Here is a 22,948-nt window from a genome sequence, read left to right as displayed (position 1 = left end):
GAAAATGGATTAATACAGACAGATTTATAGACAGATTTAGTCTTTATTACAGACGGATTTTTGGTTACCGACGGATTTTGTCTCTCTGTAAAAGCCTCGTCGGAAATTATTTACCGATGGATTTTTTTTCCGTCAGAAAATTACAGACGGATTTTTACCAGTTACCGACGGATTTTTCCTCTGTAAATTTTCTATCCATTTCCCAACGACGACGCACTTTTAGACGAATTTTTCGACGGATTTTTTATCTGTAATTACAGACGGATTTTTCGTCTGTAATTTGAACTTTGGAAAATCATCTTACACTCTGATTACAGACAGAAAATCCGTCTGTAAATCCGTCAGTAAGATAAAATATAATTTTTTTTTATTTTTCTAATTACAAAATAAACTTATTTTCATACAAAATAAATATAAATTTAATACAAATTTTTATCTAATTTGTATTCGAATATTTATAATATTTCAAAAAATAAACAAATTCATCGTATTATAAAACTAAGAAAATTATTATAAACAAACAAATCAATATAATTCAAAATATAAACAAAGTGTATTATCAACTATAATCCTCAGTATATTGTTCAACCATACTAAATTTTACACAATTTTATCTAATTTTAAACAAAGTGATCGACTTCACTGTTGCCCATGTCATTCTCTGTAGGAAGTCCCACAGCAGTACCATGAGCCCTCACCAATCTCCACCTTTCAGGTGCACCCTACAACAAAAAAACCAACCAACCCCACCATTCATTTCTATTTCTATCTCATCAATAATCATACAAATCCAACACATTCAATAACACTGGAATTTCCAACTAAATAAACTTCAAATCAAGAGAAGGCCTCTCACCTACCAATGACAAGGTAACAAAAACCTAGGAATCATAACAATACATGAGCATCAAGTGAATCAAGCAAACATATACACCCTGAAAATGGGGACCAATCTTAGATCTTATCATTATATGAATGAATATATCATAATATATGCAAAAAGAAAAAGATTTCAGATTCCACAAAAGGGTGCATATACTATGTAGTATCTATATCTATATATCTACCTTTTTGAGGGAATTCATGGTTGGAGTTTCAGCAGTGTGGATACAGTTGTATTGATCAGCGTTGGCCTCACCCCATCCATCCAAAACCACCACAGCAACTAGCTTTAATTTCCCTTTGGGTGATCAGCCAATTTCCACTTGGCATCTGTGCTTCCCATATTCCTAACACAATAAAAAGAAATCAAATTTTTTTCATTCTCTCTTTAAATTTCAGATCCAAATCAAATAAAATCAATCCAAAAAATTTCAGAAACCACCAGTAACATTAAGCTGCAAAAAATTTGGAAGTTTACCATATAGCCTCTATAAACAGCCTGGATCTTAGATGCCACGGCATGTTGGTTCCTTAAAGTTTTCAATGATAAAGCATTCATCCTATCAATATTTAACTATATCAATGTTTTCAATGCAATACAAGCAACAACACAACACAAGTAATATTTCATTTATCATACACGTTATTTTTTGGTAACTAATTATTTTTTGATACACGTTAACATGATTGTTGTTCTGAATATAAGAGATACTAGCCACAGTATCCTAGAAAATGAGAATGATGATAATAATTATAAAGAGAAATTTAATTAAGTTTAGTGTTTACCTACAACAGTCTTAAGCCGCCAGTTACACTTTGAAGATGATCCTAAAAAGTAAAAGATCAATGACTTAGACGTGGTAAAATTAAAGACAAGATTAATACTTAGATAAGATAATACATAATAATCTTGTGAAATGCATATAGCTATGCAGTTCAAACACTTTATCAATTAGTAATATGGAAGTAGCAGTGTTAGTGGTTCTATATATATAAAACCTTTCAGTTTAAGATTATACCTCCTTTTGCTAAAAGCCTGTGATAGAGTTGAATTTAACGATATTTGAATCAATGGAGATTATGAGTACATGAATGAAGCAAAGAAATAGGCTTGTAGTGTTTCTATTTGTGGTATGAGTTGCACTTTTATAATTATGGTGGAAGACACATCATCAGCTTATGATTTTGAGACAAGAAACTTAGCATGACTAATGCACTAGCAAAAATTTGTGGTAACCATCACATTTTTACAATTATATGTAAATACGATATCACATAATTAGAAAAATAAATATATCTAGAAAGCTAATTTAGTGATAGTGATTTTTAGTTATAATATAAGTATGCCTATGATAAAGGGTTAACCAAAATATAATAACATAACTTACTAATATATTATTTCTCCTCCTATTAATATTGCTTAAGTTTTATCAAACAAACAATAATTTATTACAATGTAAACCTATAACTTAAACAGCTATTTTCAATTAGAGGTAGTAGTTATATAAGACTAAGACTTTTAAGATATCTAAACACTTCTATTATATATACATTTTACATTTAGATTTTATTCCATTTCTACTCCACCTTGTTGTCATTTCTCTAATTTTAAATCCTTATTTTATTGAGGGAACTAATGGTTGCAATAATACATTAGCCAAACAAGAGAGAAAACAAAGTCAGAGATTCATATAACTCATCTAAAAGAAAACAACGTGGCAATAAGTAAGAGCAGCAAGCAAAGACAAGTTAGAGTAATATAATATTAAGCAGCAGCCAAGAAAAGAAGCACATGTTCCTAACTTGATCCACTCATCTTCAGATCCAATCATACACAATAATACTTTATTTCAATATAAACAAAGAATAAAATTAAAGAAAGAAAGAAATGAAAGGACACACATACATTCTTGAATCATGCATGTATATACACTGAAAAATCAAAACACATAACATAATTAAGGATAGAGAATTAAGGCCACAAACTAAAAAGAAAAGAAGAGCAGTGGTGTAGTGAAGTGATCTGAAAAATAATAAGGTAAATAGTGAAAGCAGTTAGAAGTAGATGGAAAGTGCAAACCTTGTAGTTTACGGCATGTATTTGATATTATTATTATTATTGAAGCCGTGCATATATTTCATTGTAACTGCTCTATGGCCTTAGATAGCTTTTAATGCATATAACTGTGAAATCCAATCACTTCAAACCTTCTCCAAAATTCTCTCTCTCTTCTCTCCTTAATTCAGCACCTTCTAGCACCACAGAGAAAGATAATAAATATTAACAACAACAACAATAATAATATAATATAGTACTGTAACCGTGTAAGCTTATAACCATAGAGTATGCTATATAGAAAAAGAAGAAGAAGAAGAAGGGCTTTAATTAAGTAAGTAATTGTACTTGTACTTGTTCCTAACTTGGAGAAGAGCAAAGAGACAGTCGTTGAATCTGCTGCAAATATTGCCAAAATAAAAGTGTAAGAAAATAAAAGAATGCAAAAATTAATAGTTTCCCATGAAACATATCCAATATAGATAAACAGAATCAAAAGAGTGGCTGTTAGTGGTTGAAAAAAAGCAAATGAAAGAACCAGAGTTCTACTTAGAAAAAACGCAGCGTGGAATGAATGATGCAAGAAAGAAACCCTTGGGAGAAGAAATTGAACAAAAACAAGTAGTGACATACCAGGTGAGTAGGGTTGAGTTTGGATTTCACATATCTGTGGAGTCATAAGAAAATTGTTGTGATTAAATAAGTGAAAAGGGGATAATACCAACCAATGATCAGCAATACCAGGAAAGGCAGAAGCAAGATAGATAAGAATTGCGTGACTGCCAAGAAGAAAAGAACACGTCTAATTGAAGTTCAAATTCATGGAAATGATTGATAAAAATGAAATTGAAATAAGAAGGAAATACCTCTCGAATTGCTTGAACCTTCCATCAACAATAGCAGGGAGTTTCTTGAAAGGGTTGATAGTTGATAGCATGGTTGTCAAACTCGCGAGTTAACTCGTAAACTCGTACGAGTTTACGAGTTTAGGTAGTGGAATCGAGTTGAATCGGACACAAACTCGTTTCTGGGTAGACTCGGCTAGACTCGGACAGAATCGCTCAAACTCGCGAGTTTGCTAGCGAGTCAGCGAGTTTGAATTCGGTGCCCATTTTCGCCAAAACGGCGTCGTTTTGGGCCCAAAAAAAAAACCTACAGCTAACCACTAACCCACCCAGACCCGGTAAGAGTGTAAGTGTGTAACCCTAATTTCGAAACCCTCACACTCCACCAGCACCAAGCCATCAGCCCATCACTGCTCACTGCCTCGCCCTCACTCTCTTCTTCTTCTCCAACGTCGGTGAATCGCCACCATCTACCGGCACCGTCATCTGCGCCGCCACGCAGAGGCCGAACGCCGGACGGATCCTCATCCCTCACCTGTCGCCTCGCCTCATCCCTCATCTCTCATCCAATGCAGAGTCGCAGAGCCAGAGCCCACCAGCCACCACCACGCAGTGAAGGTTCCTCATTTACTCGTCGACACCAGCCCACCACCACGCAGAGGCCACGCAGAGTCGCAGAGCCCACCACCACGCAGTGAAGGTTCACCGCCCCTGTTCTACCATCGTAGGTCGTTGCACTCCTCCTTGTTCTGCTTCACTGCGTTTGCCTCACCTCCCCTGTTTGTCGCCATTGTTCTTCACTGCCGATCTGCTTCAATTCTGCCCTGTTCTCCAAGGTAATTTTTTTTAAACAAATTCAAATATTAACAATCTTGGTATCAATTCTGCAATGTTGTTCTGAATTGTTGATGTTAACTTTTTAAATTTTTTTAGTTTAGTTTAAATCCTACACAGAATTGGTTAATGAGATTTGATATGTTGAAAAAAAATTAAACTAATGCTGCTTCATTTTATTTTTATAACAACAAGTATATGAGATCTGATATTGTTATTGAATTTTACTTGGTTATTTTTTCTTCAGTGCTCTGTTTTCTTAGCTTAAAGGACAAATTCCAGTGAAGATTGTAGTTTGTTTGTCGACTGTGGAATGAAAATATGTCCTAGAATTCATGTTATTATTATTACGAGGGTATAAACTATAGTGAATTAAAGTAGATTGAGGGAGGAATAATGAAATGTATTTGCTTATTTAACCTTTGCTTATTTTGAATCAAATATTGGCCTCAGAATTATTCCTAAGCATTGATTCCTAATGAGTATTGCTTTGAACTTTGCAGGTTGCAATGACACATCCAATGGCTATAACTAACTGCAACATCGACATGGAAAGTTTAATTTCTGACCAGAACAGAAGCATTGCTACACTTGCTATTACCACTCTTTTAAAGACAGGAAATGAATCAAGTGTAGAAGGTCTTATGAAGCATATTACAAATTTCATGTCTGATATTGCTGATGAATTCAAAATTGTTGTTGTAGAAGCAATAAGATCATTGTGCTTAAAGTTCCCTTTAAAAAAATTGTTTTCTTTTGTGTTTTGGTTGTGTCTTATGAAGCTTTGATTGTGTGATTGTGTGTTTTATGTTGAACTAGATACATACTTGTGAAGGATTTAAATGTGTGATCTAGAGTACTTGTTGTAACTTGCAATTGTAGTATTATGTTAATTTATATGTTTTGATGTTGAAATTGTTAAGTTTGAATGTCTATATCTGAGTAAATATATATATTATACATGATATATATATTTTTTTATAAAAAATGTATAACAGGTAAACTCGTACGAGTCTACGAGTCGAGTTTACGAGTCGAGTCTACGTCAGCTCCACGAGTTTACCTAGACTCGCGAGTTTGACAACCTTGGTTGATAGAGACAGATTATGGAGGCTTAATTAAAGAGGTAGATAAGTGTCTTCGGAAGCATAGTAATTGTAACGATTACCTGCAAATTCGGGAGATAACTGCTGTCTTTTGGAGATTTCAACTTTAATCTCGTCGAATTCTATTCCATTAACTCTATTGAGAAATTAAGCATTAGCAGTAGTAGTAGCAGAATTCAAATTCCAGAAAAGAAATACAACGTTGAATTGAATTACTTGCAGAAGATAAGAACGGCACGAGATGGCTGGGACATGCGGTCCGCATACACCTTCACCTTCAACATCTTTTCCTTTTTGCTTTCTTTCTATCTACGCCTCAACACCAAAAATTGAAAAACCATGAGGAAAAAAGTTTCAATAACAAATTTTAAATCAAACTAATTACTAAAATCAGAAAAAAAAAAAATAAATCTAACTAAACCTAATCTAACTAAAATCAGAAAAAAAAACAACTTAGGGAATGAGAGCAAATAAACCAAAAGATCACAGAGAGAGTAAAATACTAAAATACAAGCTCTATCAAGCTTATCATCAAAACCATGCAAACAAAACAACCATGCATATGAACAAGGATTTAAGTTTAGAGATCCATTATACACATTCTCATCTAAATGGACTGCTGAAAGAAATGGAACTACAAAGCATCCTTTTGGAATAACAAAATCTACTCAAACATGTAAATAACATAGTATTAGTACATGCTTATCATATAATAATATTATGGTCTCTTTTGAGCATGATAATTAACAAGAAAAATCTACTCAAACATGTAAATCAACATCATCTCACATTCTCACAGTTGAAACTTAAACTCCATATAAGAGTTCAGAAGAGAAGATATTCTAAAAATATTGCTTTTAACAACAACTAAAGCATATATGATCAAGTTAAAGTTCCTAGTCAACAGATTTCCCAATGAAACAATACAAATCAAAGAGTTTTATACATGTTCAATAAAAGAATTTTAGCAAGCCTCGAAAAGAACTAGCAAAAATGGCAAAGAACTACAAACAAGACTCATTAGATTATAAATTGTGAATCTAACACATTGAGCACAACTACAGGGACAACTATTAACACTGAGTAACCTATCAGATCAAAATAATGTTAGGCAATGTCCTGTAATAAAAAATGACTACCTTATCAAACTACAGTTAGGGAAGATGTGCAGAATCCTTCTGAGGTAGGCAATTCCACTCTGAACTGCAAGGAAGCCATCATGCCCATTTTTCACCTGTGAAAACCATACCATTTTTTACAAAAGATTGCAGGAAAAATGCCTCTTTACATGAGGCAATTCACGAGTTTAAAGCTTCCATTTCACAAAGATTGCAGGAAAAATGCCTCTGGAACATAACTAAATCTATTCACAAAAATTGATTTGATAAAAAATAAAAAATATTACATAATCCATCTGGAACATCAACTGTAGAAAATTATCCATCTGGAACATCAACTGTAGAAAAACACACAAGTCATTTAACTCTTGAACACTACAATAATTAAGCAGCACAATAAATTATATGAAATTCACCTCTTTTACACTTTCTCCACTCTTCATAGAGAGCGGTAACAAGAAAGTCAGACCAAATACCTCTAGCCTCCTCCATAAGAGCAGAAGCACAACTATTAGGCACCTCTCCACAAGATCCCTACTCCTTGAATAGTTGCCACTTCAATTTTGACCTAAACATCAAGACTGAAATCATGACCAATAGATAATAAGAAATCACAAGTTGATATCAATTCTGAAGGAAGAAAATGGAATCGAGAAAAAGAAAAGGCTTACAGCGACGATATCAGGGTCACACCAGGGAAGCTGGTCTTTGCCAGAGAAGAAGTTACCAACGGAGTCAACTATCGTTCCCAGCTTCGCTTCAAGCTTCGCCATTCAACAAGAGCATAGGAGCATCGCCAATGGCTCTCCAATGAACAACCACTGCCGCAAAACCAAAACCCTAGCTCACGCACCCTATCAGTTCGAACAGGGGGAAAAAGAGAGGTGGAACCGATTTTGGTCGCCACGGAGTTAGGGCTTGCGCGAAGGTATGCGAGCCAAAACTGAGGGGGATAAAAGGAGAGAGAGAGGCGCGGCAGCGGTGGAGCTTGAGCTTGCTTTGTTCTGCGAACAAGAAAGACACGGAGCTTGCTTTGTTTAAAAAAGAGGAGAAGCAGGAGAAGGTAGCTCCGGCGGTTAGGGTGGCCGGCGGTGGAGCTGTAGGCGAGGAATGGAGAAAAAGGAGCTCGTGCGCGACGGAGAGAAGAAGGAGCGATTTGAAGTTTTTTTTTTTTGGTCAAGGATTTGAAGTTAAACCGCTAGGTTTCTTTGATTTGTGTATTGTAAATGGAGTTCGGGCATATGCTAGGTTCAACTAAAAATTATCGACGGAAAATAATTTAATAAAATGCAGCATTTTTTCTATTTAATTACAGACGGATTTTCTGTCTGTAATCATTTTTCACGGAAAAAAAATTAATTTTTTCAACGGAATTATCGACGGATTCTCTTTTCCGTCTGTAATTTATACTAATTCATTTTTTTATTTTCCGACAAAAAATCCCTCTAAAATTTCCTCTGTATTTTCGTGGGATAAAATCCGTCGAAAATATCCGTCTGTAATAACTAGTTTTCTAGTAGTGGATAATGTTTATTAAAATTATTTTTAGATAGATAATTATTAAAATAATATGATATTCAAATTATTTTTTATACTTTTTTAGTATTCTATATTTTTTTAGCATTTAGCTGTATTTTTTATTATTATTTATGGTTAATTTTTGTTTAATTTATTCTATTTAATGAAATCAATAATTCATATTATAAAAAATAATAACAATAAACATAATATACGAGAATTACAATTATAAAATTATATGTCCAACTCAAGATTTGGAACTAATTTAGGACATAATTTGATTGGGTATATTATCGATAATTAGAGTGATCAAATGACCAAATTCTATTATTATTTATATATAATTTTTTCATTTAATTGTCCTTTCTAACAAGATTAATCATTCATATTATAAAAGAATTACAATAAAAAATAATACACAAAATTATAATAATAAATTTTACAAATCTAAAAAAAAAGAATATAATTTATATTTTTTAATACTTTTAATATTTTTATTTAATACTATTTTAGATTATATTTATAATTCTATTATTACTTTATAATTAGTTTTTTATTTAATTTATTCTTTCTAGTGAGATTAATAATTTTTAAAATGGATTGTTCCTTGTACCTCTTTGTAAAGAAGAGAATAATGTGTAGGATTGATAAAAAAAATTTTTTTAACTAATAATCCAATGTAAGACATGAACGCATAAGCTAAAACTTTTAGCTTGAGCTAGATCTGCATTAACGGTGTGAAATCACATATACGTTCAAAGGAAAAAAAATCGTCAAACCAAAAATTAAAATGTTCAAGGCACTTGAATGTACTTTTTATAGTCCAAACGCTAAATCAAGCACACTTTAAAAGTAAAAATTTTTTTGATATTTTTGACACATTTAAATATTATCACATATCAACGTGTCCAACCTTATTCTTAATATGTGTCCTTGAAATGAGTTTAGAAATATTATATATTATTTATTAAAATAAAAAATAATGTAAATATTTTATATAATAAAAAATATTAAAAATAGTTAAAAAATTAATTTATATTTATATATTAATAAAATATTAAAATATCATTATAATTTATTTAAAAAATACTTTATATTTTATATATATATCGTGTACTCGTAGTATTTTATAAAAATTTAAAATTTATGTGTTCACATGTCCCATGTCAATGTTAGTGTCTATGTATCATAGTTTATGATTGTTATTTTCTATTTTAATTAGGTGGCTATTTATTATTTGAGGCAGAGTAAATTGCAAATTTCGTCTCCAATTTATAAAAATGCTATTTGTTATTTGTTTTCAAATCAAATGTAATAAATATTTAAAAAAAAATTATAAATTAAAAAGATAAGTAATAAAAATTTAAAAATAGAAGAAATTGAAAAGTATATATGTGATAATTATATGTATTTTTTACTATATGAATAATATTACGAGATTATCTTTTTTAATTTTATTTTTATTAAATATTTATTATGTCTATTATAATATTATGAATTTATTTAAATTATATTATTTTAATTACTTTTATTTTTTTAAAGACTTTTTTTTGTATCTGCAAAATGCAATTACATAAAAAAAAGAAGAGAATAAGTAGTAGTGGAAAGAAGAGAATGTAGACATAGTGTAAGCAGCTGCAAACATATTTTTTAAAAAATTTAGCAATTTGAACATTTTCTAGGCATGGAGATTGTAAGAAATAAGTATGGAATTGCTCTTTATTACTAGCGCAAATATGTTATGGATTTGCTTGAAGGATTTGAATTATTTCACGTTAAGCCTACTTTCACGCCTATGGATTACTCTATAAAGCTGGCAACCAACATTGGAGATCCTTTACTAGTGCAAGTCAACTATCGACCATTGGTAGGAAAGTTGAGTCAATTCATTAATTCTCCTATTCTTCTCTGCCTCATTTGATCTTGGTGCTTGTAGCTACCCGAGGAGAAATGTCTCTAGCAATTGCGTATACTTGGAAACATCCTTTTGTTATCTAGAAGAGTGAAAAGCAGAGACAACAGGGGCTTGCTCATCTGATGAAGTTGAGTATCGAATCTTGGCCATGGTAACAAGAGAGGTTCAATGGCTATCCTATGTCCCGATTGATTTTGGCTTTCCTCTATCTAAGTCAGTTGCCTTTTATCGCAATTGATCTACTTCACATCGCCACCAACCTTGTCTTCCCCGAGAAAATCAAACATATCGAGGTGAATTGTCACGTGGTTCCAAGCAAGTCATGCACCGTCTTGTTTAATCAAGCTATTTTCCATCTCCACCAAGGATCAAAGGCTTTAGCACCAGGACGTTTTCAAAGTTGCCACTCCAAGATAAGATTTCTCAATCTTTTCCATCCTAGCGTGCCATGGGATGCTACATATTGTACAAGCCTGTGAGTAGTTATAAGTTAGTTAGTACGAAAGTGTTTGTTACTCTACAGTTAGTTAGTTCGTATATTTCTAAATATTTCAGTTAGTTAATTATGAGTGAGAATAATCACCTGTAACCATATGCATGTATACATGCAGTATGTGAGTATATATAGAAAATGTGCATGAAAATGAGAACAAAAAAATTAGCGCTAATTTGGATAAATAATTTAATTAATTTTTTTTTAAAAAATTTAAAATATAAGAATTTATATATATTAAAAATATCTTATAAATAAGTTAATTTTGTATTTAATTTTTTAGTCACAAAAATACTTATTTTAAAATTATAGTATTTGAATAAATAACTTAAAAAATATATATATATTTTTTTAACAGAAGAGAATGAATATTAAAGTATGTAATAAAGATGATGACAAATATCTTCTAATATTTAATGTTAATTTTACATAACGTAATCACTAAGAGTACAATCGATTAGGCAATTGATTTTTTCACTACAATAAATTCGGACTGAGGCAACCCTTTAAAAACGTTGCCTATAATAAGGGAAAGGTACTTTCCGACAAAAAGCAACGCTTTTTGGGGATTGGCTATACGCCCGTTACCTTTGGTCTAATTCAACGCTTTTGTGTATTAAAGGGAACCTTTTTATGGCAACTTTCAAAAAATGTTGCCTTTTTTGCAAATAAAGCAACTCCGCGAAAGGGTTGCCTTAGAACACCCAAATACAACGCTTTAGATGAGACGTTATGGCAACACTTTTTACAAGTTGTATTTTCTAATACATAAAGCAACACTTGTCCAGAATTTTTTAAGTTACCTTTTCATATACCTAAAGCAACACTTGTGCAAGTTTTTTCTAATTTTTTTTCATATACCTAAAGCAACCCTTGGCCAAGTTTTCTTAAGTTGCCTTTTTCATATACCTAAAGCAACACTTGTCTAGATTTTTTTAAGTTGTCTTTTTTTATAGACCTAATACAACACTTATGTAAGTTTATTTGCAGTTGTCTTTTTTTAATACCTAAAGCAACACCTTATTGAGTTTTTCTTAGGTTCTCTTTTTTAATATCTAAAATGATATATTTTTTACCTTTGTTATATTTATATGACATTTGAAGGATATATAACACCCACATTTGAATAAGCTAAAAATATATATTGCATATATATAAAAAGGTCTTTCAAGTGCCAACTAGCATACTTGCTAAGTTACCAAGTCAAATAAATAATAAGCATAAGTAAGCAAAATACTTGTTTTTCTGATGATGAACTTAAATAAAAAAGAAACTAAGTTGTCCACTTGAAACCAAAAAGGCTTAAAAAAAAGAAGGATAAAAAACGTAAACAAGCCAAGGGCCAAACAATTTTACACAAATAAGCCAAAGCAAAATCTGATTCATCAATCAACCAAAGCACATTTAAATGTAGTTTGAACCTACCTGTTTTGAACTCAATTTTCATGTAATTCGAACCATGCTGATTCGAATTACACCTTGATAACGAAAACCACATAATTCGAATTGAGCTGATTCGAATTACACAGAAACATGTAATTCGAATCAAGCTGATTCGAACTCCTCTCATGTACGCCATGAAACGTAATTCGAATAGGCTTAATTCGAATTACTCCAAGTGTATTTCAAACCAGCTGGTTCGAACTATAAAGGAGCAGAGTTGTATATATATGTTGTGGACGTGAGTTGGTCTCACTAGAGGGGTAGAATGGCTAGTGAGGAGAGTTTTGTGGTGTTGGTTCACCACAGAGGATCGATTAAGAGGAAGACACGTTCTGGTGTGAAGTTCACTGATAAGGATCCTCTCTGTATTATCGTGAGGCCTACGACTAGGTATGATGACCTTGTTAGCTCTGTACTGGTGAAACTTGGTCTGGATGGTGTGAAACGGGTTAAGAAGTTTTTCTATCGCATTCCAATCACGGTGCTCCAAGAAATAGTGAAGTATGATTGTTTCACGATCGGGAGTGATGAGGACTTGCAGGTCATGTTTCATTGTCGCCGGCAGTTTCCGGAAGTGAGGACACCAGAGCTGTTGGCAAAGTTGGTTGATGTGGTATCCAGTTCGGGGGGGTTCGAACCGGAATACCACCACTTTAGCCACGGCTGCTGGTTCTAGCTCCAGACCTGCCGTTGCTTCTACCTCCGTCCCTGCGTACAAGCCACCCGTCCAGCCTGTCGCCTCCCCTTCTTTCGCTGCTGATCTCAACGGCAGTGTAGGTGACGAGGTTGGAATAGGGAAATTTTGGCCGACCTCTTTACAGTGTGCTGCACCGGCTGGGGTTGGAGAGCAATTTTTGGATGATCAAGAGGACGATGATGTCGAGCCGGATATGATTGCTGATGACAGTGGCGATGATATTGGAGCGAGTGAGCCTGCTGGGGTGGGAGGTGGTTCTAGCTCTGGCACACAGCCTCCACATTTTTCATCCTTGGACTTGGATGCCATGAGGCAGGAGGGGGTTCCTGGGCAGCCTGCTGGGTTTGGTGCTAGAGATGCGGAAGGGTCTGCAGGTCTGACAGAGTTCCAGGTTGGTCAGCAATTTCAGGATAAAGATGAGGCCCTGTTAAGTGTGAAGACTTACAACATCTGCCGAGGGGTACAGTACAAGGTAGTGGAGTCTGACTATCGTCAGTATGTGGGCAAGTGTTCTGAGTTCGAGAATGGGTGCACATGGTTGATTCGGCTGAGTCTCCGGCAGCGCAAGGGCATTTGGGAGGTCAAACGGTACAATGGACCTCATACGTGTCTGGCCACATCCATCTCCAGTGACCACGGGAGTTTGGATTATCATGTGATATCGGCATTCATTATGCCAATGGTTAGGGCTGATGCATTCGTCAGCATCAAGGTGCTCCTAAATGCCACGGCCGCACACTTTGGGTTTAGGCCGATGTATAGGAGGGTCTGGTTGGCGAAGCAGAAGGCTGTTACCCTCATCTATGGTGACTGGGATGAGTCGTATAACGAGCTCCCTAGGTGGGTGTTAGGAGTCCAGTTGACGATGCCTGGTACTGTTGCAGTCCTTAGGACGAGCCCTGTTCGAGTTGGGGGACAGCTGGACGAGTCTCGAGCTTATTTTCACAGACTGTTCTGGATGTTTCCACCGTGTATCAAGGCATTCTGTCATTGCAAACCGCTGGTTAGTATTGACGGCACCCATCTGTATGGCAAGTATGGGGGAACGTTGCTTGTCGCTATTGCACAGGAGGGGAACTCCAACATACTCCCTGTTGCATTCGCACTAGTCGAGGGTGAGAATGCTGAGTCCTGGTCCTTCTTTCTCTCCCACCTGCTTCAGCACGTGACACCGCAGCCGGGTCTGCTGGTTATATCGGACAGACATAACGGCATCAAGGCCGCGCTTGAGGCTCGCGACGGAGGCTGGTTACCTCCATCCACATACCGGACATTCTGCATTCGACATGTAGCGGCAAATTTCGCCCTAACCTTCAAGAGCAAAGACCCAAGGAGGCTTCTTGTCAACGCGGCGTACGCAAAGACCAAGGTAAAGTTTGATTACTGGTTTGATATTATGCGGTTTGAAGACCCGGCGATGTGTGACTGGGCGAACTGGATTGAGTATTCCTTGTGGATACAGCATTGTGATGAGGGGCGGAGATTCGGGCACATGACGACGAATATCTCTGAGTGTGTGAACTCAATCCTGAAGGGTGTCAGAAACCTCCCTGTGTGCTCGCTGGTGAAGGCAACATACGGAAGGCTGGCCGAACTATTTGTTCGCAAGGGGAGAGAGGCTGAGGCCCAGCTGGGAACCGGACAACAATTCAGTCAGCACTTGGTGAAGTGTATCGAGGCCAACTTGAAGACGGCGAGGTGCTTCATGGTGACTTTGTACGACAGGGATAACTCGGAGTTCACCGTCGCAGAGATGACTCCGACTGGTTCGTTCTCACTGGGCTGCTACAGAGTCTCGGTTGCATCTCAAACATGTGACTGCGGATACTTCCAGGCACTTCATTTCCCGTGTCCGCACGCACTGGCATGCTGTGCCTACTCACGGCTTACATGGCAGCCTTACGTCCACCAGGTGTATCGTCTTAGTTCGGTGTTCAGTGTGTATCGGATGGAATTCACACCTCCCATTCCGGAGGATTTCTGGCCACCATATGACGAGCCGACTGTGATCCCGGACCCTAACAAGAGGCATGCGAGAGAGGGTCGTCTGAGGTCCACTAGGATACGGACCAACATGGACGAGGCAGATCCGAACCGGCCAAAGAGATGTGGCCTCTGTCAGCAACCCAGACACACACGTCGGAGTTGCCCACAGGTCGGACATGAGTAGGTGTATTGTTAGCTTTAATACTTTGTTTATTTCACTTTAGCGTTTACATTCCACTGTTATAGGTTTTCTTACTTGTTGTTGATAAGTGATAGAGTTTGTTTATGTTAATGCGATGTACTGTGCATCACATCTTACTTAATGAATATGTTCTGTTTCCAGAGTTTTTTACGAAATGTCTATTGAATTCACAAGGCAATAAATAAATCTACAAATTAAACTAATACATGATGCGAAAAATATGCTAGTAACTGAAATAAACCCTGAACAGCTATTTTCAAAGTACAATATCATGATTTGGAACAACATATATATACAACTCTGCTCCTTTATAGTTCGAACCAGCCTGGTTCGAAATACACCTGGACTAATTCGAATTACGTTGCATGGCGTGCATGAGAGGAGTTCGAATCAGCTTGATTCGAATTACATGTTTCTGTGTAATTCGAATCAGCATGGTTTGAATTACATGAAAATTGAGTGCGAAACAGGTAGGTTCGAACTACATTTAAATGTGCTTTGGTTGATTGATGAATCAGATTTTGCTTTGGCTTATTTGTGTAAAATTGTTTGGCCCTTGGCTTGTTTACGTTTTTTTACCCAAAAAAGAAACTAAGTTGTCCACTTGAAACCAAAAAGACTTTGTGCTTCCCCATTGTGCCAAGAATTGTCTTTATGTCTTCAGAAAACTACATCCAACAATTAGAAAGCTGTAGTCAAATTTAAAGGAACAAAAAAATTATAGTCAAAACATAAGCTATACAATAACATGTATACTCAAGTGTTACAACAATTTAGCACACATACCTAATCATGATTTGGTATATGAGTCGATGGAGGAGAATGCCAAGAAACTAAATTTGGATCTTGTGCACTATTTGCTGACGATTGCTTAGAACGCAAGACAGAAAGTGCTTCATCAACATTCATACCAGGAGAAGTTTGTTGCAACATAAGTTTCACAATATCTTCCAATCCTTGCAATCGTTGCTTATGGTCGTCTAATTCAGTTTTTAAAGATGTTACCTTCTCTTCACTTTGTTTTTTGATTTCATCTATTTCTTTATTTTTCTTAAGAGAAGTTTTTGTAACAGTTCTTCCATAACATCGAACTCTTCCTGAATTTTTTTTACCAAAAACTTTTTGAAATATATTAGTAAGAGTTTCTCCAGCTTCTTGAAGATCATCAAGTTTATCCTATACACACAAATATATGATATGTCTATTTTTAGTGATAAAAATTCAATGAAAGAATCTAACAACCTATTGATAACTAATAGGGGGCAGCAATCCAAAATAGCCATAAAACAGTCATAAAATAACAGTCCATGATAGCCATAAAACAGGCATAAAATAGCCATAGAACAACAATTAAATCAGCCATAAAACAGCCATGAAACAGCCATAAAACAGCAACCATGATAGCCATAAAATAGCCAAAAAGTAGATACTAAAACAACCACCACGATAGCCATAAAACAGGCATACAATAGCCATATAACAGCAATTAAATCAGCCATGAAACAGCCATAACAGTGTAACCATGACAGCCATAAAATAGTCATAAAGTAGATACTAAAACAATAACCACGATAACCATAAAACAGGCATAAAATAGCCATAGAACAGCCATGAAATAGCTATAAAACAGCAATCATGACGGCTGTAAAACAGCCATAAAGTAGATACTAAAACAACAACTACGATAGCCATAAAAAATTTGCATAAAATAGCCATAGAACAGTGATTAAATCAGCCATAAAATAGAAAACAGCAACCATGACAACCATAAAACAGCCATAAAATAAATTCTAAAATAACAACCACGATAGCCACAAAATAGGCATATAATAGCAATTAAAATAACAATCCATGACAGCCATAAAATAGTCATAAAATAGCCATAAAACAGCAACTAAATCAGCCATAAAACAGCCACAAAGTAGATACTACAATAAAATCACGATAGCCATAAAACAGCAAAGAGCATAGCATCTATGACAGCCATAAAACAACAACTAAAACAAGAAAATTATAGACTAACTTATAATAACAGCTTGTGTTTCTACATCAAGTGTTTTCCCTTTTAGTCCATTCCAAGTTGCAACAAATATTTCAGCTTGATTTGGTTCCTCTTTGTTCTCTTTTTTCTCACGCCACAGACCAAGATAGCAATTACAAGTTTATAACATGCTAAAATTAGGAAGAAGTAACGAGTAGAGAATTTTAACTCAAATGTGACCTTACCAAATCAACACGCACTCTTGCAAAATTGATTGGTCCCATTTTATGCCTCCATTGTTGCTTCTTGCGATTTTCAGAATTTATAACACACATGGCCTATGTTTAAAATAAATAATGATAAAAAATATAAAAATTGAAAAAATTATACTTGATCATATCAAATAATAATAATTAAAACCCTCTAGCTCACTTTGACAGTTGGAATACTCCAATATGCAATTAGCTTCCGAAATTGTTTTTCTGGAATTTTCAAAGGACGATTCACCAACATATCCTCAATATTTTCAGAATATGGATCAAAATGCTTCTTTTTTATTCTTGTTTTGTAACGCTTCCATGCTCCTTGAACACCAGTCATCACCCATAGCTTTGAGGATTTTAGAAGAATGAACTTTGACTACAAACACATCAATTTCATCATATCATATGAATAAAAAGATTATTAACATATGGCATAAACATAAAGATAAATGAAGCTTACATTAATATACTTCCAAATACGCTTTTTGATTTGCTTAGGCACAACTTTTTAATTAGTGTACATCAAGGTAATAAAATCACTATCCCTCACTCTCACTATCAATCTTACTATCGCTATCGCTATCAACATCCATGCCGACTACGCTTTTTCCATGATGACTCCATCTCGTATAACCATTAACGAATCCAAAGGCAATCAAATGGATATAAATTGTTTGTCTTTTGTGCCACAAGAAATTACAACACTTTGCACAAGGGCATAAGATTTCCTCTCCTTGCGGGTATCCGGTAGAGTAAGCAAAGTCTAAGAAGTCATTGACACCATTACTAAACTCAACTTTATCTCTCGGTAAACTCATCCAATCTTTTTCTAGGTCTTGGAAAAACCTAATTATTCATATATTATTACTACTATTTAACCAAGCATGTAAATAATAATGTTTATGCACATTAAGTATATAAATTCATAAAAAGGCACATAAAAATATTATTATTAAAATTAAAAAACAATGAAAAAGACACATAAAAGACATTCAACATGAAAAAAAAAAAACTACACAAAGGTCATAATATACATATTAAAACATACAAGTATAAGTAAGATAAAAAAAACTTACAGAGTCATGGCTCAACAAATTACAATCTTCAAGTCCTAGAATGTCTACCAATGTTCCTCAAACTCCTCTGAAGCAATATTTCTCTATAACAAAGCAAAGTATCAAATTTACATTATTCTCTATGAATTATTTAACTCAATCAAAGTGAAAAACAGAAAAATCAAATAAAAAATAATAATCGAAAGACTTTTTTTTATATTCAATCCCCAAACCTCAAGGTGAAGGCAAACAAATAATCATATCATGGAAGAAATCCACATGAAAGACCTCAAAACAATCTCTTAAGATCAAGACTTAAAAAGCACTAATTAAATACATCAGACTACTATATTTAACATGATAAAGGAATTAACTTTGCATAACTAATATATACATCCAATTTATTGACAATGTAAAAGGCAGAAAAATACAGAAAAATTTAAAATAAAAAAAATATGTCTCACACATAATCAGAATTGAAATAAAACCAGAATTAATAAAGTAATTAAATATAATAATAATAATAAGAATTTTGTTATCGTGTACCTCAAAAACATAAATTAAGTATATTATAAAAAATATTCTAATATTATTTATTGCTTCTATACAGTGAAAACATAAGAAAAATATTTTTGTAATAAATAGTATTAAAATATATTTTTATAATATGTTTAATCTATATTTTAGACACACGATAGCATAATAATAATAATAATAATAATAATAATAATAATAATAATAATAATAATAATAATTTGTTTATTAAATAGTGTACCAAAACAGTATTTTTAAACTTTTTGTATTTTGGGATCACAATTACAAATTTCACCCGTAGGTAGCTCCTCCAACCCAATTCCCCAGCAAGCCTCATTTCTTATTTAAGTACAATACATTCTCCCATCTCTTGAATAAATAACAGTTATCATCCTTTATATATATAGCAGCTTAATTAGGGACATACGTTTTTAGTGCTTTGTGCAAATGGCACGAACCCATTTGGTTCAATTAGAAGTCCTGTTAATATAAAAATAAGTCTCATGTTCTCACAACTAGACGTGCAATGTGCAACGATCGGAACCATAAAAATTTTAGAAAAATTGAAATAAAACCTCTAAAATCAAAATTATTAAGAAGCCCCAAAAATTAAGATTTAATGTATTAAGAAATTTATATTCAAAATGTAGAAAAATTCAGAAAATTCTATGAAACAACAATCAAAACCATAAAAACTTTAGAAAAATCAAAATAAAATTCCTAAAATCAGAATTATTAAAAAGTCTCAAAAATTAAGATTCAATGCATTCAGAAATTCATAATCAAAATACAGAAAAATTCAAAAAATCCTAAGAAGTAACAATCAGAACTATAAAAATTTTAGAAAAAATGAAATAAAATCCGTTAAAATCAGAATTATTAAGAAGCTCCAAAAATTAAGATTCAATGCATTCAGAAATTCATAATTTGACCAGTAACTATAATTTCACTTGTCTAAAAATGTTTTCAAATTAGAAGTATCATCCATGCGAGAATAGGTAAAAAATGAAGTCACATTCATATTGACTAGGTGGCTATATATGACTATTAAAGGGAGCATACTCTACCATACAGATTAAAATTATATGGAGAGTATAAATTTTTTTGTAATTATTTTTTATTATATTATTGCGATTCAAAATGTGGGTTCTAATTTTTTCACGTACTATTTTTCTTTTATTTTTTATGAATGCACTCTCACTCTTATTTCTAACTTCAGAGTAAAAAACAGCATCATATTTAGATCCAAATTTTAAGAATTGATCTCGATAATTATTCTATATTTTTTTCTTGTGCTTGAGGAGTATGGATCACGGTCGAGGCCATTACAGTGATAGCCCAATAAAACCACCACCAAGACCACCCAAGGCTCCTAGCCACCACCCATGAATCATAAAAAGAAGATTGAGTTGTGTTGTATGTATATAACTCACTATATTTTGTAGATTAAATTTATTAATTTCTGTTATACTATTGAACTAATTAAACACATAAATTAACTGAATCTCATACCTCATACCAAGCTATTTTCCATCTCCACCAAGGATCAAAGGCTTTAGCACCAGGACGTTTTCAAAGCTGCCACTCCAAGATAAGATTTCTCAATCTTTTCCATCCTAGCGTGCCATGGGATGCTACATATTGTACAAGCCTGTGAGTAGTTATAAGTTAGTTAGTACGAAAGTGTTTGTTACTCTACAGTTAGTTAGTTCGTATATTTCTAAATATTTCAGTTAGTTAATTATGAGTGAGAATAATCACGTGTAACCATATGCATGTATACATGCAGTATGTGAGTATATATAGAAAATGTGCATGAAAATGAGAACAAAAAAATTAGGGCTAATTTGGATAAATAATTTAATTAATTTTTTTAAAAAAATTTAAAATATAAGAAGTTATATATATTAAAAATATCTTATAAATAAGTTAATTTTGTATTTAATTTTTTAGTCACAAAAATACTTATTTTAAAATTGTAGTATTTGAATAAATGACTTAAAAAATATATTTTTTTTAACAGAAGAGAATGAATATAAAGTATGTAGTAACGATGATGATAAGTACCTTCTAATATTTAATGTTAATTTTACATAACGTAATCACTAAGAGTACAATCGATTAGGCAATTGATTTTTTATTGGCTCTCTTATTAGTCTTCCTTTTTCTAGTGTTTTTAACATTCGATTCTTCTCATATAATATCATGAGAAAATGGTTCTTCTACCTCGCCTTCACCAATAAGATCAAAATTTTCATGAAATTCTGTAAATTGTTCATTTCTTGTGTTACTTACGTCGAATAAAATTGTGTAAAACCAAACAAGCACCAATGATCCTAATTTGTGTCTAAGAAAAATGATGACATGGCACCCAAAATTTTTTATCTTGCTTTGCAACATCCAAATAAGCATTTAATTGTACATCTAAGACTAGAATGATAGTAGTTGAATATTTCATTTTCTCCTCTTGCTCTGGGACCCAATGTAAAGTGTAGAAGATGATATTTGTAACCTTTATAAGGACCTAAAAAATCCATAAAATACGGATAGCCAGAATCCATTAAGTAGTACTTGCCTAGCAAAATTTTAGTGTAACACAAAATCAATTAATAAAAATAAAGAGTTTAATCTAATATAATATAATAATAGTCTCAAATTTGTTAACCTTCAGGAGGAAGAAGGAAATGAAGACTTGATCTACGCATAACTTGATTGAAAATTTTAGTATCGTATGTAGATTTCTTTCAATCTACCCATATAATGTGAAACACATCTTAAAATCGCATGCTGCCATCACATTTGTAATTGTAGTCCCCTTTTTACTAATGTATGGTATTTTCTTATCAACAAAAATTTAAATAACAACAGATATATGAGTTTCATCTGTTGCATTAATGCAACTTTTAAAACATAGATAATATCTTTTATCATTTATAATTTTCACTGAAATATCTATAAATTGTAGATCAGTTGGTCAACTAATATATATCTTGAGCAAACTTACAAACAATACCCAATACACAATGAAATTATCTAGAAATGATTTTTTCCTAATGTTGGAATTTCTCTTATACAATATGTATTGAACCTGGTTATCTAATAATATATAAAAATATACTTATTTGTTCATGAATTCCAATGTGTTTTGTTGTCCTCAGACTGTAAGTATTTTTATAAAATATTATCAAAATGAAAGAATACATATTTTTTCATTCTAAACAGCTGGTAGCAATGAATAAGATACTTTTTTAAAAGTTCATTTACATAACTACTTCTTATCAATGTTAAAACTCTTCGTGAATTTTTTACAACGTATTTTAGAAAATAATCAACACAAGTTACAATTGTTGTAACACCCTATCACACAGAGCTTTACGCTTAAGCTATAAAACAGAGGTGGTGTGGTATTACGACCTCTAAAATAAAATATATAAACAATAATATTTATAAGGATGCAGTATACGAGGAGCCTTGAAAAACGGATAAAGCAAAATCGCAAAATATAAAGCACGACGCTCCGGAGACAAGATTACTTGCGTGCGAAGAAAACTAAAATTCACTAACATACATATATAAATAACAAGAGTGGAGGGTCAAGAGTACAAAATAACAAGCTCCTAACTCAGCCTGCGAATCTAAGACTGATCGGAGAATATTTACATACAAATTATATAGCCTTTAACCCAAAAATACATGTTTAAAAAAAACCTAGTTCTCCATAAACCTCTAAGAGGTGCAACAGTAAAGAGTATATATATATATATATATATGAGGAGAGTCTATACATATATAGCAAAAGACAAAAGGTAGAAATCCCATAATGAATCCACTTCGCTGCAAAAACTCCAGACGCCTAACAAGGTGCCTCTCGACCTGCATCTGAAAAACAACAGAATATTCGTATGGAATGAGAACCGGGGGTTCTCAGCATGGTAAAGGTGACACGCACATAAGATATAAGGTCTTGAAAATGCTAGAGGCAATCCTAGAACGCCGACACTCAAATTATAAAACTTAAAG

The 22,948-nt window shown here is 33.3% G+C and overlaps 1 protein-coding gene across 48 annotated transcripts; it reads right to left on the bottom strand.

Annotated features, from left to right (window-relative positions):
* Nucleotides 1-490: 490 nt before the first annotated feature.
* Nucleotides 491-8,097, bottom strand: LOC112727744 (uncharacterized). Of its 48 annotated transcripts, none has more exons than XR_011868752.1 (14): nucleotides 7,513-8,097; nucleotides 7,258-7,422; nucleotides 7,129-7,179; nucleotides 6,863-6,957; nucleotides 5,940-6,032; nucleotides 5,786-5,859; nucleotides 3,805-4,607; nucleotides 3,572-3,605; nucleotides 3,287-3,337; nucleotides 2,963-3,135; nucleotides 2,789-2,814; nucleotides 1,669-1,710; nucleotides 1,068-1,229; nucleotides 491-722 (listed from the first exon to the last, which is right to left on the bottom strand). XR_011868752.1 is itself a non-coding variant. In XM_072209508.1 (14 exons), exons 6-9 carry the CDS (start codon nucleotides 3,873-3,875, stop codon nucleotides 3,080-3,082), a joined length of 324 nt encoding a protein of 107 aa, XP_072065609.1. In that variant the 5' UTR covers nucleotides 3,876-5,859; nucleotides 5,940-6,032; nucleotides 6,863-6,957; nucleotides 7,129-7,179; nucleotides 7,258-7,422; nucleotides 7,513-8,097; the 3' UTR covers nucleotides 491-722; nucleotides 1,068-1,229; nucleotides 1,361-1,442; nucleotides 1,669-1,710; nucleotides 2,789-2,814; nucleotides 2,963-3,079. The 48 variants fall into 48 exon arrangements, 30 of the variants coding, with proteins under 30 accessions (XP_072065609.1, XP_072065608.1, XP_072065622.1 ...); XR_011868746.1 differs by lacking the exon at nucleotides 2,789-2,814 and adding an exon at nucleotides 861-935 and having other exon boundaries at nucleotides 2,963-3,132; XM_072209508.1 differs by adding an exon at nucleotides 1,361-1,442 and having other exon boundaries at nucleotides 3,572-3,717; nucleotides 3,805-5,859.
* Between the last annotated feature and the right edge of the window lie 14,851 nt (nucleotides 8,098-22,948).

The sequence above is a fragment of the Arachis hypogaea genome, chromosome 12 (genome assembly GCF_003086295.3).
Source record: "Arachis hypogaea cultivar Tifrunner chromosome 12, arahy.Tifrunner.gnm2.J5K5, whole genome shotgun sequence".
Taxonomy (NCBI): Eukaryota; Viridiplantae; Streptophyta; class Magnoliopsida; order Fabales; family Fabaceae; genus Arachis; species Arachis hypogaea.
This window is presented reverse-complemented; position numbering and strand designations above follow the sequence as displayed.

Coding starts and splice junctions, on each gene's coding strand:
- LOC112727744 (XM_072209494.1), bottom strand. CDS start 3,875: ATGCTATCAACTATCAACCCTTTCAAGAAACTCCCTGCTATTGTTGAT. Junction 3,718..3,804: donor AGGTTCAAGCAATTCGAGAG/GTATTTCCTTCT, acceptor TCTTCTTGGCAG/TCACGCAATTCTTATCTATC. Junction 3,136..3,286: donor CAAGTTAGGAACAAGTACAA/GTACAATTACTT, acceptor CTGTGGTGCTAG/AAGGTGCTGAATTAAGGAGA.